The 18,439-nt window shown below is 43.4% G+C and overlaps 1 protein-coding gene across 1 annotated transcript in view; it reads left to right on the forward strand.

The window, feature by feature from the left end:
- Positions 1–18,439, forward strand: part of LOC137341204 (phosphoinositide 3-kinase regulatory subunit 6-like) — a 109,146-nt gene that overhangs the window by 83,941 nt on the left and 6,766 nt on the right. The window contains exons 17-19 of the mRNA XM_068004245.1: positions 4,979–5,049; positions 8,348–8,438; positions 14,082–14,152. Of these exons, the coding sequence (XP_067860346.1) occupies positions 4,979–5,049; positions 8,348–8,438; positions 14,082–14,152 (233 nt within the window). The remainder of the gene's footprint in view (positions 1–4,978; positions 5,050–8,347; positions 8,439–14,081; positions 14,153–18,439) is intronic.

Genomic DNA, 18,439 nt, shown 5'->3' on the forward strand with positions numbered 1-18,439 from the left:
TTTTGTACTCTATGCCTCTATTAGCAAATGTAAACAATTTTACAACACCAAGTTATAGTCCAACAAATTTATTTTAAATTCAACAAGCTTTCGGAGGCTTCCTCCTTCGTCAGGTGAACGGTGTGGAAATGAAATTTTCGAATCCTTTTCATTACCGACCCCTGGGGAACACTACTGCATTTCCCTCCAGTCTGAAAAACAACTGCTCACCGCTACTCTCTGCTTTTTGTCCCTTAGCCAATTTTGTATCCACACTGCTGCTATCCCTTTAATCCCATGAGCTTTAATTTTGCTGTCAAGTCTATTATGTGGTACTTTATCAAATGCCTCTTGAAAGTCCATATACACAACATCAACCGTACTACCCTTATCAACCCTTTCCGTTACTTCATCAAAGAACTTAATCAAGTTAGTCAAACACGATTTTCCTTTAACAAATCCATGCTGACTTTCATTTATTAGCCCATACTTTTCCAAGTGCCAATTAATTTTGTCCCAGATTATTATCTCTAAAAGTTTCCTCACCACCAATGTTAGGCCGACTGGCTGTAATTGCCGGGCTTATCCCTCTCCCCTTTTTTGAACCGGGGTGTAACATTTGCAATCTTCCAGTCCTCTGGCACTGCCCCAGATCCAAGGAGGATTGGAAGATTGTGGCCAGAGCCTCCCCAATTTCTACCCTTACTTCCCTCAGTAACCTAGGCTGCATCCCATCTGGACCCAGTGACTTTTCTAATTACCAATCTTTTAAGTACCTCCTCTTTATCTATTTTTATCCTAGCCAATATAGCTACTACCTCCTCCTTTAGTGCTACATTGGCAGCATCCTTTTCTCTAGTGAAGACCGATGCGAAGTATTCATTTAGTACCTCAGCCATACCCTCTGCCTCCCCAAGAAGATCTTTTTTGTCCCTAATCGGCCTCACTCTTCCTTTGGCTGCCCCTTTACTATTTATATGATTATAAAAGACTTTTGGATTCCCTGTTATGTTAGCCGCTAATCTATCCTCACGCTCTCTCTTTGCCCCACTTATTCCCTTTTTAAATCTCCTCTGTACTTTCCGTATTTAGCTTGGTTCTCTACTGTATTATGAACCTTACATTTGTCATAAGCCTCCTTTTCCTATTTCATTTGAATCTCCATATCTTTAGTTATCCAGGGAGCTCTAGTTTTGGATATCCTTCCTTTCCCTCTTGTGGGAATGTGTCTCCTCTGTCATCTCCACCTTGAAGGCCTCTTATTGTTCAATTGCTGTTTTGCCTCCCAATTTTTGATTCGAATCCAACAAGGCAAGATCCCTTTTTAACTCACTGAAATTAGCCCTCTTCCAGTTAAGTATTTTTAAGCTTGATTGTTCCTTGTCCTTTTCCATAACTATTCTAAACCTAATGATATTATGATCACTGAGCCCCAAATACTCCCTCACTGAATCGTGCTCCACTTGCCCCACTTCATTCCCCAGAACTAGATCTAACACTGCTTCCTTCCTCGTTGGGCTAGAAATATATTGATCAAGAAAGTTTTCTTGTATACATTTCAGGAATTCCTCCCCGTCTTTGCCCTTTACAGTGTTACTATCCCAGTCTATATTGGGATAATTGAAGTCCCCCATAATCACTACGCTACAGTTTTTGTATCTTTCTGTAATTTGCCTACAAATTTGCTCCTCTATCTCCTTCCCACTATTTGGTGGCCTATAGTATACACCTAGTAGCGTAACAACTCCTCTATTGTTCATTAATTCTCACCAAATAGATTCTGTCTTTGACCCTCAGCTACATCATCCCTTTCCAATCCAATAATAGTTTCTTTTGATTAATACTGCCACCCTCCCCACCCTCCACCTCCTCTCTTTCCTTCCCTATCTTTCCTGAATACCTTGTAACCAGGAATATTAAGTACCCAATCCTCCCCTTCTTTGAGCCGGGTCTCTGTTATTGCCACTACATCATAGTCCTATGTGGCGACTTGTGCCTGCAGTTCACCCACCTTATTTACCACGTTACGTGCATTTATGCACATGCGCTCTAAACTCATTTTAGACTGCCTCGCATTTGCCCCCTGTTTGATCCCTCCTATTTCTGAACTATTTTTTACTCTAGTGCTATTTGTCACTTCCAGTCCTTTGTGCACCTTGTTTCTCCTTTCTAATGTTTCATTCTGGTGCTCATCCCCCTGCCAAATAAGTTAAAACCCTCCCCCACTGCACTAGTTAACCTTCCCTTGAGGACATTGTTCCCAGCTCTGTTGAGTTGCAACTTGTCCAGCTTGAACAGGTCCTTCCTGCTGCAGAACTGGTCCGAATGCCCCAGGAATCTGAAGCCCTCCCTCCTGCACCATTGTTCCAGCCACAATATCCTTCTATTCCTGTACTCAGTAACGCGTGATACTGGGAATAATCCAGAGATTACTACCTTTGCTTTTTAACTTCCTCCCTGGCTGCTGAAACTCTGACTGCAGGACCTCAACACTTTTCCTCCCTATGTCATTGGTTCCCCCATGGACCACGACTTCTGGCTGGTCCCCTTCCTCCCTCAAAATGTTCTGCACCCTCTCAGTGATATCCTTTACCCTGGCACCAGGGAGGCAACACACCATGCGGGACTCATGTCAGCAGTTGCAGAAACACTTGTCTAACCCTCTGACTATCGAATCCCCTATAACAACTTCATTGCTACACTTTCTTGAGCCTCCCTGTGCAGTCGAGTCTTCCATGGTGCCATGGATTTGCTTCTGACTGCACTTCCCTGAGGTGTCATCACCCTCACTGGTACTCAACACTGAATACCAGTTTGTGAGTGCTACACTCCCAGAGGTCCTTGCACTGCCTGCCTGTTCCTCCTAGTCTGCCTGGTGGCAACCCATTCCATCTCCTCCTGAACTCTCTGTAGCTGCGGGGTGACCATTTCCTGAAACGTGCTATCCACAAAACTCTCAGCTGCCCTTATACACTATAGTGATACCAGCTGCCCCATAAGCTCAGAAAGTCTGAACTCAAGCTCGAGCAGTTGGTGGCACTTCCTCCACATGTGGTTTTTCAGACCACACAAAGTGTTCCCACATGGCGAAGGATGTGCATGTGAGAGGCCCCAGTTGTCCTGCCATGTTAGTTAATAGTTATTTTAAAAAAAATTTTAGCTTTAAGGCTATTCAATTGTGTAGCTAACACTAAAACACTGAAAGTCTAACCACTTAAAAAAAACACTAACCAATCAAATAAATACTTACACTAACTTAACACTAACCACCAAAAACACTAACCAATAAACTAGATGTTTATCTGTAATTTGCCCCGCCCCTTTTGCTTGTGTTGCAACGTCACTTTTTGATTTTTCTGTCTGTTTCAGACTCATCGCTTGCGCTGCTTTATAGTCTCTCTCAGGTCCCGCTCTCACCGCTGCATTATAATATCTCTCAGGTCCCGCTCTCACCGTGCTTTATAGTCTCAGGTCCCGCTCTCACCGCACTTTATAGTATCTCAGGTCCCGCTCTCACCGTGCTTTATAGTCTCAGGTCGTGCTCTCACCGCACTTTATGGCCTCTCTCAGGTCCTGCTCTGGCGCTGCTTTACAGTCTCTCTCAGGTCCCACTCTCACTGTGCTTTATAGTCTCAGGTCGTGCTCTCCTGCTGCTTTATAGTCTCTCTCAGGTCCTGCTCTGGCACTGCTTTATAGTCTCTCTCAGCTCCCACTCTCACCATGCTTTATGGTCTCTCTCAGGTCCCACTCTCACCGCACTTTATGGTCTCTCTCAGGTCTCACTTTCACCCGTGCTTTACAGTCTCTCTCAGGTCCCACTCTCACCGCACTTTATAGTCTCAGGTCGTGCTCTCACCGCACTTTATGGTCTCTCTCAGGTCCTGCTCTGGCGCTGCTTTACAGTCTCTCTCAGGTCCCACTCTCACCGTGCTTTATAGTCTCAGGTCCTGCTCTCCTGCTGCTTTATAGTCTCTCTCAGGTCCTGCTCTGGCGCTGCTTTATAGTCTCTCTCAGGTCCCACTCTCACCATGCTTTATAGTCTCTCTCAGGTCTCACTTTCACCGCACTTTATGGTCTATCTCAGGTCTCACTTTCACCCGTGCTTTACAGTCTCTCTCAGGTCCCGCTCTCACCGTGCTTTATAGTTTCTCTCAGGTCCTGCTCTGGCGCTGCTTTATAGTCTCTCTCAGGTCCCCCTCTCACTGTGCTTTATAGTCTCAGGTCCCGCTCTCCCGCTGCTTTATAGTCTCTCTCTGGTCCTGCTCTGGCACTGCTTTACAGTATCTCTAATAATAGTTCTATTATTGGTCTGTCAGATATGTTGTTTGCATATCCTTCCCAACCCCTTTTTATCGGATCATCTCACTTGTTGGACCGTTCCCCAGATGAGAAGGTGAACAAACAGCCTACTACCGAATATTTTCCAATACCACTCAATACACTCATTAGGTAGCGTGCTGGTGTGCTGTAGAGTGATCAGACCATTGAATATAAAGCATTACACACAACTGCACCTGTTAGAATGCATTTTAGACAAGACTGTACCTCCTGGCAATCAAAGAATGTACTTCCAGACGACTATACAACATCATGATAGGGAGTTGTAAATAGGTTTGCTACCTTAAGGAAATATATCCAATGTTTTTATATCAAATTAAACCAAAAATATAATCATATTCTTTGTTACTTATCTATGCTTAGCTGTTGGCATGGAATACTGAGGTTTAAAGGAGCACTATATTCACGAAAATGTGTTTGACAAACGTCTTTTTAATTAGGTAGAAAAATTATACATTGCAATGGTGTCACCTATCAAGTGATATATTTCAACACAATCTACACCATTGTAAACAAATGTAAAATTAAGTTTGCCAAAGACACTTTCATGACGATGGTGGCCCTTAGGTTATAAGTTCAGGATAGTTACCTTGTCAGTGGCTATTCAGTTTCATACAATGATAATGAGAACAATTTGTACAGTTTTGCAATCTTCTTACAGAAGCCACATTGTCACGAAAGAGGATAACATCAGAAGGATGGGGGATGCAAATTGCAGTTGCATACAAAAAGGTAAGAGTCAAAACACCCTGTTTCACTAAGCAATTAGCAGCTGCTATCCCATTTATAAAGAAGGCTAACATTATCAAATACAGAGGTTTTATATATTTAAAATGGAAAAAATATCTGCAAAGTAAAATCTATAATACAACAAAGAATCCTGATATGTGAAATTGGTGATATAATGATGGAACTGCATAACCTACATCCGTAATTGCTTACATTCAAACATTGATCACATGTTTCCAGCAAGTTGTGCTCCCAGGGAGCACGAATCAGAGAATTGGGACTTCCATGTGTTAACTCTATCTCTGACCGACGCTCTATGGGAGCACAGAATCACTCCTCGTGTTTGAGTACATCAGGAACTTTTAATTATACCATAAATAAAGTACTATTATTGACCATAATGAAGAAAATGGAATTTAAATATATTCAACGTGAGGTGTGTAGAATTGCTTAGACTGGCATTGTCATGGTAAACAAAGACTGCTAATATGTTATGCACTTCCCTCATTATGTTACTAATTGCACATACTGGGATTCTTTTTCATATAACATGTGTATTTTCAAGTTTTCCCACCACATCCAATTTGCAGCACGTTTTACAGAAGTAGGTAAGAGTAGCTTCATGTCACTAGTCTCTTCGGCCTAGAAATTGGATCGCACAAAGCCATGTTTCGGGCGAAGAACAGGCGCTGAAGGGTCCAATATGGAATAGAAAATAGGAGCAGGAGTAGGCCATTCGGCCCTTCGAGCCTGCTCTGCCATTCAATATGATCATGGCTGATCCTCTATCTCAATACCATATTCCCGCTCTCTCCTCATACCTCTTGATGCCTTCTGTGTCTAGAAATCTATCGATCTCCTTCTTAAATGTATTCAGTGACTTGGCCTCCACAGCCTTTTGTGGTAGAGAATTCCACAGTTTCACCATCCTCTGGGTGAAGAAATTTCTTCTCATCTCAGTCCTATATGTTCTACCCATATCCTGGGACTGTGACTCCTCATTCTAGACCCCCCCCCACCCCAGTCTGTCTAGCCCTGTCAGAATTTTATACGTTTCAATGAGATCCCCTCTCATTCTTCGAAACTCGAGTCAACCTAATCTCCCCTCATACGGCAGTCCTGCCATCCCAGGAATCAGTCCGGTGAACTTTCACTGCACTCACTCTATGGCAAGTATATCCTTTCTTCGATAAGGAGACCAAAACTGCACACAATACTCCAGGTGTGGACTCACCAAGACCCTGTATAACTGCAGTAAGACATCCTTACTCCTGTACTCAAATCCTCTTGCAATGAAGGCCAACATACCATTTTCCTTCCTAACTGCATGCTGCACCTGCATGTTTGCTTTCAGTGACTGGCGTACAAGGACACCCAGGTCCCTTTGTACATCAACATTTCCCAATCTATCACCATTTAAATAATACTCTGCCTTTCTGTTTTTCCTTCTGAAGTGGATAACTTCACATTCATCCACGTTATACTGCATCTGCCATGTATTTGCCCACTCACTCAGTTTGTCTAAATCACCTTGAAGCCTCTTTGCATCCTCCTCACAAGTCACAATCCCACCTAATTTTGTGTCACCAGCAAACTTGGGAATATTACATTTGGTTCCCTCATCCAAATCAATGATATATATGTGAATAGATGGGGCCCAAGCACTGAATCCTTCTGTACCCCACTAGTCACCGCCTGCCACCCCGAAAAAGACCCATTTATTCCTACTCTCTGTTTCCTGTCTGTTAACCAATTTTCAATCCATGCCACTATATTACCCCCGATCCCATGTGCTTTAATTTTGCACACTAACCTCTTATGCGGGACTTTATCAAAGGCCTTCTGAAAATCCAAATATGCCACATCCACTGGTTCTCCCTTATCTATTCTACCAGCTACACCCTCAAAAAACTCCAGTAGGTTTGTCGAACATGATTTCCCTTTCATAAATCCATGTTGACTTTGTCTAATCCCGTTGATATTTTCTAAGTGGCCTGTTATCACATCCTTTATAATAGACTCTAGCATTTTCCCTACTACTGATGTTAGGCTAACCAATCTGTAGTTCCCTGTTTTTTCTCTCCCTCCTTTTTTTAAATGGGGCATATGTGCACTCATGCCGCACCTGTAGAGTGCCCCATGCTAAATGGTTAGGGGGCCCCAGAGTCATCCAGGTCACATGCCTGAAACTTGGATTTGGCTCATACACTGTGCAAATTCAGGGTCTAACCCCGGTTTCAGGTCCCTTTCTCTGATTCAATCAAGTCTGACTACAGCATACCCATTTAAAGGGACCATTGGAGGCTGCCACAAAAAGGTAAGTAAAGAAAAATGACTCCCCTGAATATGAAGCCAGGAGGAACAGGAATGCTCCTCCTGGCTCCACACTGAAACTGCATCTGCTGCCGGCCACCGCCTCCCCCCCCCGCTCCACTCCTGGACTCCTCTCTCCCTCCCAGACTCACCAGGAGCCCAGTGCTGGCATCCCCGCTGGCTAAATTTCATCCTCTTCATGACTAGTGTACTGCCTCCTGGAGCGCAACTGTTGACCGCAGCACATTGATCGCATCCTGATGATGCAAGAAATAAAAAAGAAAGACTTGACTCGATATAGCGCCTTTCCAACCTCAGGACGTTTCAAAGTGCTTTACAGCGAAAGGACCAATTTTGCGTGGTCCTCTTGCAACATCAGTTTCGCCGCCCCCTGGGTTTACGCCCAAATTCAGGTGCGAATCAATTTCTACCCCTTTGTCCTTTATCATCCAAGAACATAAGAGTGAAAGTTCCTTGCAGAAATGTCCTTTTACCTGCTAACTCCTCCATCAGAAAACAATGCTTTTTCAAATGTGATGAAACTATATCCAGTCAGTCTTTAAGAGATTTGTTCCAAAGAATTTTGTGGCTTTGTGTAACTGTTCAAATAGTTGTCATAGAAATTCAGAATTCCACAACTTTTATTCTTTCAATTACCTGAATGCTTATCTGACTTACACATACAGGTTGAAATTACACTGTTCCATATTAGTAAATAAATTAATGAGGTATATTTTCAATTTGTCAATTGGCCAATCATTACAGAAACGTCACGATTTTCATTTCCATTGAAATCCATTCAATTCCATTGTACCCTAATGTCTTTTTGGTAAAGTAGAGGAAACGGCATTTTATACAAATGCAATAATCGGTTCATTACTGTTATCGCACAGCTCGATATCAAACCCATGGTTTTTCTTATTTATTGAATGCACCCAAATTCACAATAGACATTGCAACCAATATTTTCTATTTATTGCCACTGTAGATCGCATTGAGCAACAGGGAAAGCACAAGACAGTTTGCAAGTCGTTGCACTGGTTTAGTGATGAAAGCAATTCCTTCAAATGGGGCTGAAGGTATGACAAGAATCGTTGAGCAGCAGCCATGACCTGGTTTGCAGATCAGTCCGGTGACTTCCTTTGTACTGGTTATGTGTACAGATATTTAAAGCCGGGTTGCCTCTTATTTTTTGCGGTTACTACAGATGTTTCATTTTAAATTTAGCCCATGTTAAAATTATTTTCGTCTCTTCCATTTCCTTCCCTACAGTGCCACATGCTGTTCAACAGCAAAAAGGCTGGGAGTTGAGCTGCTACCAGTTCTCTGCCAATGTTCCTCTTCAACCAAACATTATGTGGTGTAAGGAAGGACTGGAAGAAACTCACCAACTCATTGGCCTAGAAATTGGTTTGCACCCTCCTGCTAAGGCAATTCAAAAAGTTGGACAAGTGAAATGTGACAATTTTTTCCCTACAAAAAAATTCACAAAACTTAATTTTTTGAACTATCAGTTCAAAAAATTAAGATTTCTTGAAATTGATGATGAAAGAGATAGAGAGTAAGATGAAGCAGAAAAAGGGGGCGTATGACAGATGTCAGGTTGATAATACAAATGAGAACCAGGTTGAATATCGAAAGTACAAAGGAGAAATGAAAAAGGAAATAAGGGGGGAAAGAGAGAGTATGAGAATAGACTGGTGGCCAACATAAAAGGGAATTTAAAAGTCTTCTATAGGCAAGTAAATAGTAAACAGGGAGTAAGAGGAGGGGTGGGGCCGATTAGGGACCAAAAAGGAGATCTATACATGGAGGCAGAGAGCATGGCTGAGGTACTAAATGAGTACTTTGCATCTGTCTATACCAAGGAAGAAGATGCTGCCAAAGTCACAGTAAAAGAGGGGGTAGTTGAGATACTGGATGGGCTAAAAATTGATAAAGAGGAGGTACAGGAAAGGCTGGATGTACTTAAAGTAGAGAAGTCACCCGGTTCGGATGGGATGCATCCTCGGTTGCTGAGGGAAGTAAGGGTGGAAATTGCAGAGGTGCTGGCCATAATTTGCCAATCCTTCTTCTGCATTTGCAATCCTCCAGTCCTCTGGCACCACCTCCTTTGCCAATATGGGGTTGGTGCCAGAGGACTGGAGAATTGCAAATGTTACACCCTTGTTCAAAAAAGGATGTAAGGATAAACCCGGCTACTACAGGCCAGTCAGTTTAACCTCGGTGGTGGGGAAGCTTTTAGAAACAATAATCTGGGACAAAATTAACAGTCACTTGGACAAATGTGGATTAATAAAGGAAAGCCAGCACAGATTTGTTAAAGGCAGATTGTGTTTAACTAAATTGATTGAGTTTTTTGATGAGTTAACAGAGAGGGTTGATGAGGGCAATGCAGTTGATGTTATGTTTATGGACTTTCAAAAGGCATTCGTCAGCAAAATTGAAGCCCATGGAATAAAAGGGGCAGTGGCAGCATGGACACAAAATTGGCTAAGTGTCAGGAAACAGAGAGTAGCGGTGAACGGTTGTTTTTCGGAATGGAGGAAGGCATACAGTGGTGTTCCCCAGGGGTCGGTACTAGGACCACTGCTTTTTTTGATATAAATGATTTGGACTTGGGTGTACAGGGCACAATTTCAAAATTTGCAGGTGACACAAAACTTCTAAGTGTAGTAAACAGTGAGAAGGATAATAATAGACTTCAAGAGGACATAAACAGGCTGGTGGAATGGGCGGACACATGGCAGATGAAATTTAATGCGGAGGAATGTGAAGTGATATATTTTGGCAGGGAGAATGAGGAGAGGCAATATAAACTAAATGGTACAATTCTCAAGGGGGTGCAGGAACAGAGAGACCTGGGGTAATATGTTCACAAATCTTTGAAGGTGGCTGGACAGGTTGAGAAAGCAGTTAAAATGCATACGGGATCCTGGGCTTTATAGTAAAGGCATAAAGTACAAAAGCAAGGAGGTTATGATAGGTTATAAAACACTGGTTTGGCCATAACTGGTATATTGGGCATGATTTTGACTCTAAGCCAGGAAGGGAGTGTGGGGGAGGGGTCAAATTACAGATGGGAAACCTGGAAGTATGGGTTTCCTGGACGTCCTTACGATTTTGACGTAAGGAGTTCTTTTATTTTTTTTGTCGGTTTGCATCCTGACTGACCGGCCTGATTGACAGGCTGGTCTCAGTCAGACGGGAGACCAGTCAGGGAGTGGACGTGTTCAGGTAAATCTTCAGGTAAGTCTTTGTTTGTATGGGTGGGGGGTGGGGGGTGGGCACAGGTGGCATGGGGCGTGGGTTGGCACGGGGAATCAGTCATGGGGGGAGGGATCGGGGAGGGGTTGTTGGGATCAGGATTCATTGCGAGGGTCCACAATCGTTTTGGGGGGTCGGAGGACATCGCGGGGGTCCGCGATCGTTTGGGAGGGGGGTCGGGGATCATGGGCAGTGGTTCGCAATCACTGGGGAGGGATCAGGGTGGAGGTCCATGATCATTGAAGTGGGGTCGGAGATCGGGGGTGGGGGTTCCGCAATCATTGGGGGGGAAGGCAGAGATCGGGTGGGTCCGCGATCGTTGGGGGGTCGCTGCTGGTAAGCTTGTTAGGCCTGGGGGGAGCACTCCTGCTCCTCCAGGCCCACAAGTTATTCCAGAAAGACACCTTGCCTCATTTCACGTGGCGGGAAAGAGAAGGCCCGGGAATCCCGCCCCACCCCCAGGGTTGAAATCAGAAACTCTGGAAAAATGGAGGCCCACAGCCTCATTGAAAGGTTTTAATCACCAAACTGCCTCTTGGGAGCAAGTTGGTCGCCTGCCCCGGTGAAAACTGGAAACGGGCGGGTTGGGGGCGGGTCCGAAATGGTTGCAATTTTGAACGCCCAACCCACCCCCATCCCACCCGTTATTCCCTTTTAAAATTGTACCCATTGTGTCCAATTCTGGGCACCACACTTTAGGAAGGATGTGAAGGCCTTAAAGTGTGTGCAGAAAAGATTTACTAGAATGCTTCCAGGGATGAGGGACTTCAGTTACATGGATAGACTGGAGAAGCTGGGGTTGTTCTCCTTAGAGCAGAGAACGTTAAGAGGAGATTTGATAGCAATGTTCAAAATCATGAAGGGTTTAGATAAAGTAAGTAAAGAGAAGCTGTTCCCTTTGGCGGAAGGGTCGAGAACCAGAAGACCCAGATTTAAGGTGATTGGCAAAAGAACCAACAGCGACATGAGGGAAAACTTTTTTATGCGGCGAGCAGTTATGATCTGGAATGTGCTGCCTGAAAGGGTGGTGGAAGCAAATTCAATCGTGGCTTTCAAAAAGGAATTGAATAAATACTTGAAGGGAAAAAATTTGCAGGGCTGCGGGGAAAGAGTAGGGGAATGGGACGAACTGGATTGCTCTTACAAAGAGCCAGCATGGGCTCGATGGGCTGAATGGCCTCCTTCTGTGCTGTAACCATTCTATGATTCTATGATTCATCGAATCTCAGACTGCAAAATCCTTCCAATTGCTAGGGAAACATGAAAAGAAGGTAGTGTTGATAATCAGCAGCTTTCTAATCTATATTTTTTAAATTGACCTCTGTATCTGCAATTTGCTATTTTATATAGATTTAATTTCAAGGTGCTAGTTACCTATGTGCATTTTTTTATCTTGCACAGTGGGGCACAACTTATTTCTGCTGTCCCAGTCTGAGTGGCTGAAATGTTTGGATAATAAACAGACCTAATGGCATGAATATTACCAAATTATGCTTCTGCTGAAGTTATATAATTTTTTTAAGGCCTGCACAATATAATTGTTTTAAAGAGACAAAAAAGTATTTATTAAGATAATAAAAACAATAGTGAACATATTTGTTAATGTGCATTGATAAGAATATAGGATTAGAGAGGGTCCCGACAATACTGTCACAAGTTAACCAGCCACTCAGTAGAAACAAATCATTAATGTTATGAAAGCTGGACTGGTGGTCCCAACTAACTCTCATTAAATTGTGATAGGAAATTCTAAATGGGTAGTTATGACTGAAGTGTTACAATAAAGCATTCTGACCCAAGATGTGTCTGTACTACACTGTTGTGATCGTGCTGGTGTAAATAAATGTAGAATATTTCACCTGTGATGCATTTTGAAGTTCAAAAGACTCAATGGTTATTTAATTTTACAATTACGTTACGAGGTCTGTTTGATGACAAACGTAAGTTACTTATGACATTCTCAGGAGAAAAAGCCGTCTATAATGTACGGACATGCCATAGCATACAAGGCTACGGACCAAATGCTGGAATATGGGATTAGAGTAGACAGGGCTTGATGGCCGGCGCGGACACGATGGGCCGAAGGGCCTCTATCCGTGCTGTATAACTCTATGACTCTAATAAGAACATAAGAAATAGGAGGAGGAGTAGGCCATATGGCCCCTCGAGCCTGCTCTGCCATTCAATAAGATCATGGCTGATCATCTACCTCAACTCCACTTTCCCGCCCTATCCCCACATCCCTTGATTCCCTTAGTGTCCAAAAATCTATCAATCTCGTCTTGAATATATTCAATGACTGAGCATCCACAGCCCTCTGGGGTAGAGAATTTCAAGGATTCACAACCCTCTGAGTGAAGACATTTTTCCTCATCTCGGTCCTAAATGGCTGACCTATCTTGAGACTATGACCCCTAGTTCTAGACTCTCCAGTCAGGAGAAACAGCCTCTCAGCATCTACTCTGTCAAGCCCTCTAAGGATTTTAGACGTTTCAATGAGATCACCTCTCATTCTTCTAAACTCCAGAGAATATAGGCCCATTCTACTCCATCCCTCCTCATAGGACAACCGTCTCAATCTAGTGAACCTTTGTTACACCCCCTCTACAGCAAGTAGATCCTTCCTTAGGTAAGGAGACCAAAACTGTACACAGTACTCCAGGTGTGGTCTCACCAGAGTGCTATATAATTGCAGCAATACCTTACTCTTATACTCCAACCCCCCTGCAATTAAGGCTAACATACCATTCGCCTCCTAATTGCTTGCTGTACCTGCAAGAATAGAAGATGACCATTAAATAATTAAAAAGGAAACTCAAGTTACAGAAAGGTTTCCTTGGGGTAAGTCACACTGCTGTACAAGTCTCTTCCCTATACATGCAAAGACTAAAAATAGACTTGAAGGTGCAATATTTATCCCAGAACTAATGATTATATTCAAGTTGCATTGATGATATTGTGCTGTATGACATTAACTTAGTTTATGAAACAGTGGGAGTTAAGAAACAAACATAGAATCATAGAAATAAGAAGGAATCAGTTTATCATAAAGGACTAAGATAATGATTAGAGAAAGTTGAAGATTATGTTACAATATGGGTGTCACAGGATCAATTGAATAACTCAGCTAATCATTAAATTGAGGAAATTATTGGCAAATATCAATGTTGCCAAACTTAGTGGATAGGCTTAGTCTGGGCTAACTTACTTTTGATTAGTTTAGTGGTTTGATGGTAGCCATTGTTCTTTTATTCAAGAAAACCAATATTTGACAAGTTGTATTGTGACATAAAATGGAAGTTAATAGAAAATTGTTTTAAAATTGTAGGATGACTGGACGATTGTATGTGCAGTGACATGGTGTTATAACTAGGTTTCATTGAAGTGCAGTCATAAAGTACTGTGTAGCCAATTAATTTAGTAGCCTTTGTGTGTAATGCACTTGTGTTTTGCAGATCTTGTTTGCCTGGATGTAAACATATCAGAGGTAACGAATAAAACAAACTTGTCTGGAAGAGCATCTTTGGTAAGTGAAAGTTGTCGTACAACAGTAGATATGTCAAAAATCAGCCCAAACAAAACATGGTACGATGGGAACTATCCCTGAATAAAGGTCAGTTTGAGCCTCACATTAGGACTTGAATTCATAATCAAGTCTGACACTCCTTTGCATTGTTGGAGGTGCCTTCCATTGGATAAGGTGTTAAATGAAGGTTCTGTTTGCCAATTTAGATGGGTATTAAAGTATTAAAACAGGAGCGCTCCTTCTGGATCCACAAAAATACTGTGGGCTGCTACCAGTCTAGTCTCGCCTCGCCTCGCCTTGTTCTGCTTTACCTCCCCTCAAGATCTACCTACCTGCAGTCCAGCTTGGCATAGGAGCCAGTCAAAATTCCTCAGGCCTGAGGAATCTGCATCGGAATGCCTGTTTGGCACCCACAGCTCACCAGTTCCATTTAAATGTGCCTGGGCCTCAAAATGGCTCAAACCTCTTCACCCCCGGAAAGGGCAACCAGGATCTTTCCTCAGAAATTTGACTGGAGCTCAGCCAGTCAGCCGCCCAAAAGTTAAAATCTACCCATTTGACATTTAGAAACTGGGCAATTTTCTAAACTAACCTTGTCCTAACCGTGTCATATTTCATCATTTTTGCTCCATTTAGTATTTTTGCTCCATTTAGTATTTTCACATTCTAACTGTGCAATGTTACAGAGGGGGTGAGAACATTAAAGGATGCTGATGGAGAATAAACTTAATATTAGCAGAGAATAGTTATACTAAATGAACACTTCATTGAAGTATTTACTAGAGAAGACTACAGCAACATGCCCTCCTGAGTCAAAAGTTATGCATGGAGACTTGGGGACTTCACTATCTATGAGATGGAGATTCTAAACAGGCCTCGAAATGAACAAATTCCTGTGGGATAAACAATATCTCTCTCAGGGCAATGAGAGATTCAGGATGAAATGTGTTACGCGCTAACAATCATCATGAAAAAGTCAATGAATGTCGGACAGGTACCACTAGATTGGAAACAAGCTAACATAATACCCACAGTCAAGAAAGGTGACAAATCCACAACATGCCCATCTATACCTCGTGAAATAATGTAATCAATCATCAAGGATAAACTTGAGGAGTATCTGTAGGAGAATAATTGAATTTATGCAAACCAACAAGACTTCTTAGATCGGGAAGATCCTGCCTGACGAACCTCCTTAATTTTTTTTGATGAAATGGCATCCCAATGGACAGTGAAAGGACCATATGACCAATTTAGAGTGGTTCCCAAATCAGACACAAAAACCCACAAAAAAAATTTTTTTTAAAGCATAATCTTTTATGATTCATAACGTGACAGATGGTCACTGACGGTTCCCAATACAAGGGAGAAGAGGGATGACTGTAGCAGCCAAAAGACAGGCCATCGCCAGACTGATTCAAACCTGCTTACCTCAAGCCTTTCGACCTTGCCCCGACCACAACTGATGAAGTTTCTAGGGAGCCTTATTTGTGCTATATTCGTACAAAATTATCCTCCTAAAATAAAGCAGTTTCAAAAAAATATATATAATTCTCTAGCATGTGCTAACCACTGCATACACAGATGGCATCTTAGCCTGGAAATTGCTGTTTGTGTGCTAACTGTGGGCTACTAAATGTTCTTTGTCTTTCCAATGCGATTGGAAAGTAAGTTGTGAAGAGGACATAAGGGGCCCGATGTTACCAGGGCTGCGGGTTCTCGGCGGGGGGGCTATCGGACGTGTGGGTAACGCGCCCGGCGAAATCAGTCAGCTCCCCGCGCGATCGTAGCATAATTGGATTCACTTACCTGGTCTTCCGGGTTCCCCACTGCTGATCTGTGCGTCGGGCGGGCTGCACATGCGCAGTAAGATCTGTCAGCTGGAGGAGCTCTATTTAAAGGGGCAGTCCTCCACTGACAGATGCTGCAACAAATAGAAAAAATTACAGCATGGAGCAGCCCAGGGGGAAGGCTGCTCCCAGTTTAATGATGCCTCACTCCAGGTATCAATACATGGGGTGAGGAGGAGAGGGAGGACAGAGATCTTCCCCCCGGCGGGCAGGAGGAAGCGGCCTATCTCTGCCTGGCTCGAGGTGGCAGAGGAGGTCACCTGCACCACCAACATATCACCCACCTGCAAACAATGCAGGAGGCGCTCCAATGACCTCAGTAGGTCAGCCAAAGTGAGTACACTTACTCTTTCCCCTACACTCCGTCTGCCACATCACCGCCCCCACCCCACATCTCCTTCTGCACTGCCAACACTACTGTCACATCACCCCTCATATCCACTCAAACCTCATCCTCATCGTACCTGTACCTACTCACCTCGCTAGTACTCATTCCGCCAACACCACTCAACCCAATCATAGAATCATAGAAGTTTACAACATGGAAACAGGCCCTTCGGCCCAACATGTCCATGTCGCCCAGTTTATACCACTAAGCTAGTCCCAGTTGCCTGCACTTGGCTCATATCCCTCTATACCCATCTTACCCATGTAACTGTCCAAATGCTTTTTAAAAGACAATATTGTACCCGCCTCTACTACTGCCTCTGGCAGCTCGTTCCAGACACTCACCACCCTTTGAGTGAAAAAATTGCCCCTCTGGACCCTTTTGTATCTCTCCCCTCTCACCTTAAATCTATGCCCCCTCGTTATAGACTCCCCTACCTTTGGGAAAAGATTTTGACTATCTACCTTATCTATGCCCCTCATTATTTTATAGACTTCTAGAAGATCACCCCTAAACCTCCTACTCTCCAGGGAAAAAAGTCTCAGTCTATCCAACCTCTCCCTATAAGTCAAACCATCAAGTCCCGGTAGCATCCTAGTAAATCTTTTCTGCACTCTTTCTAGTTTAATAATATCCTTTCTATAATAGAGTGACCAGAACTTTACACAGTATTCCAAGTATGGCCTTACTAATGTCTTGTACAACTTCATCAAGACATCCCAACTCCTGTATTCAATGTTCTGACCAATGAAACCAAGCATGCCGAATGCCTTCTTCACCACCCTATCCACCTGTGACTCCACTTTCAAGGAGCTATGAACCTGTACTCATAGATCTCTTTGTTCTATAACTCTCCCCAACGCCCTACCATTAACGGAGTAGGTCCTGGCCCGATTCGATCTACCAAAATGCATCACCTCACATTTATCTAAATTAAACTCCATCTGCCATTCATCGGCCCACTGGCCCAATTTATCAAGATCCCGTTGCAATCCTAGATAACCTTCTTCACTGTCCGCAATGCCACCAATCTTGGTGTCATCTGCAAACTTATTAACCATGCCTCCTAAATTCTCATCCAAATCATTAATATAAATAACAAATAACAGCGGACCCAGCACCGATCCCTGAGGCACACCGATCCCTGAGGCCTCCAGTTTGAAAAACAACCCTCTACAACCACCCTCTGTCTTCTGCCGTCAATCCAATTTTATATCCAAATGGGTACCTCACCTTGGATCCCGTGAGATTTAACCTTATGTAACAACCTACCATGCGGTACCTTGTCAAAGGCTTTGCTAAAGTCCATGTAGACCACGTCTACTGCACAGCCCTCATCTATCTTCTTGGTTACCCCTTCAAAAAACTCAATCAAATTTGTGAGACATGATTTTCCTCTCACAAAACCATGCTGACTGTTCCTAATCAGTCCCTGCCTCTCCAAATGCCCGTAGATCCTGTCTCTCAGAATACCCTCTAACAACTTACCCACTACAGATGTCAGGCTCACCGGTCTGTAGTTCCTAGGCTTGTCCCTGCCGCCCTTCTCAAACAAAGGCACAACATTTGCTACCCTCCAATCTTCAGGCACCTAACCTGTAGCTGTCGATGATTCAAATATCTCTGCTAGGGGACCCGCAATTTCCTCCCTAACCTCCCATAACATCCTGGGATACATTTCATCAGGTCCCGGAGATTTGATGAAATGACCAAAGTCACCACTGCCCTCAACAACCTCTCCTTCGCATCCTTCCAGGGTGCAACCGGGGACATCACCGACGTCTCTCAGCCGTCTGCACAAAAGAGCCCTGCAAATACACCTACACCCACTCTGCAGTGACACAATGGGTGGCATCAGTTGTGGGTCTTCATAGTGATCCTCAGGAAAGGGCATTATTGCACAGACCAGACAAGATTCGCGAAGACATGGCAGTAGTGGTGCCAATATAATATGTAATGTGAGTTGGTCAGAAATTCAATATAAGTAACAACCATCACAAACCCTCAAACACCCTTGTGCATCCCCTTCATGCTCAAGACACGTTTGCC

The sequence above is a fragment of the Heptranchias perlo genome, chromosome 23 (assembly GCF_035084215.1).
Source record: "Heptranchias perlo isolate sHepPer1 chromosome 23, sHepPer1.hap1, whole genome shotgun sequence".
NCBI classification, from domain to species: Eukaryota; Metazoa; Chordata; class Chondrichthyes; order Hexanchiformes; family Hexanchidae; genus Heptranchias; species Heptranchias perlo.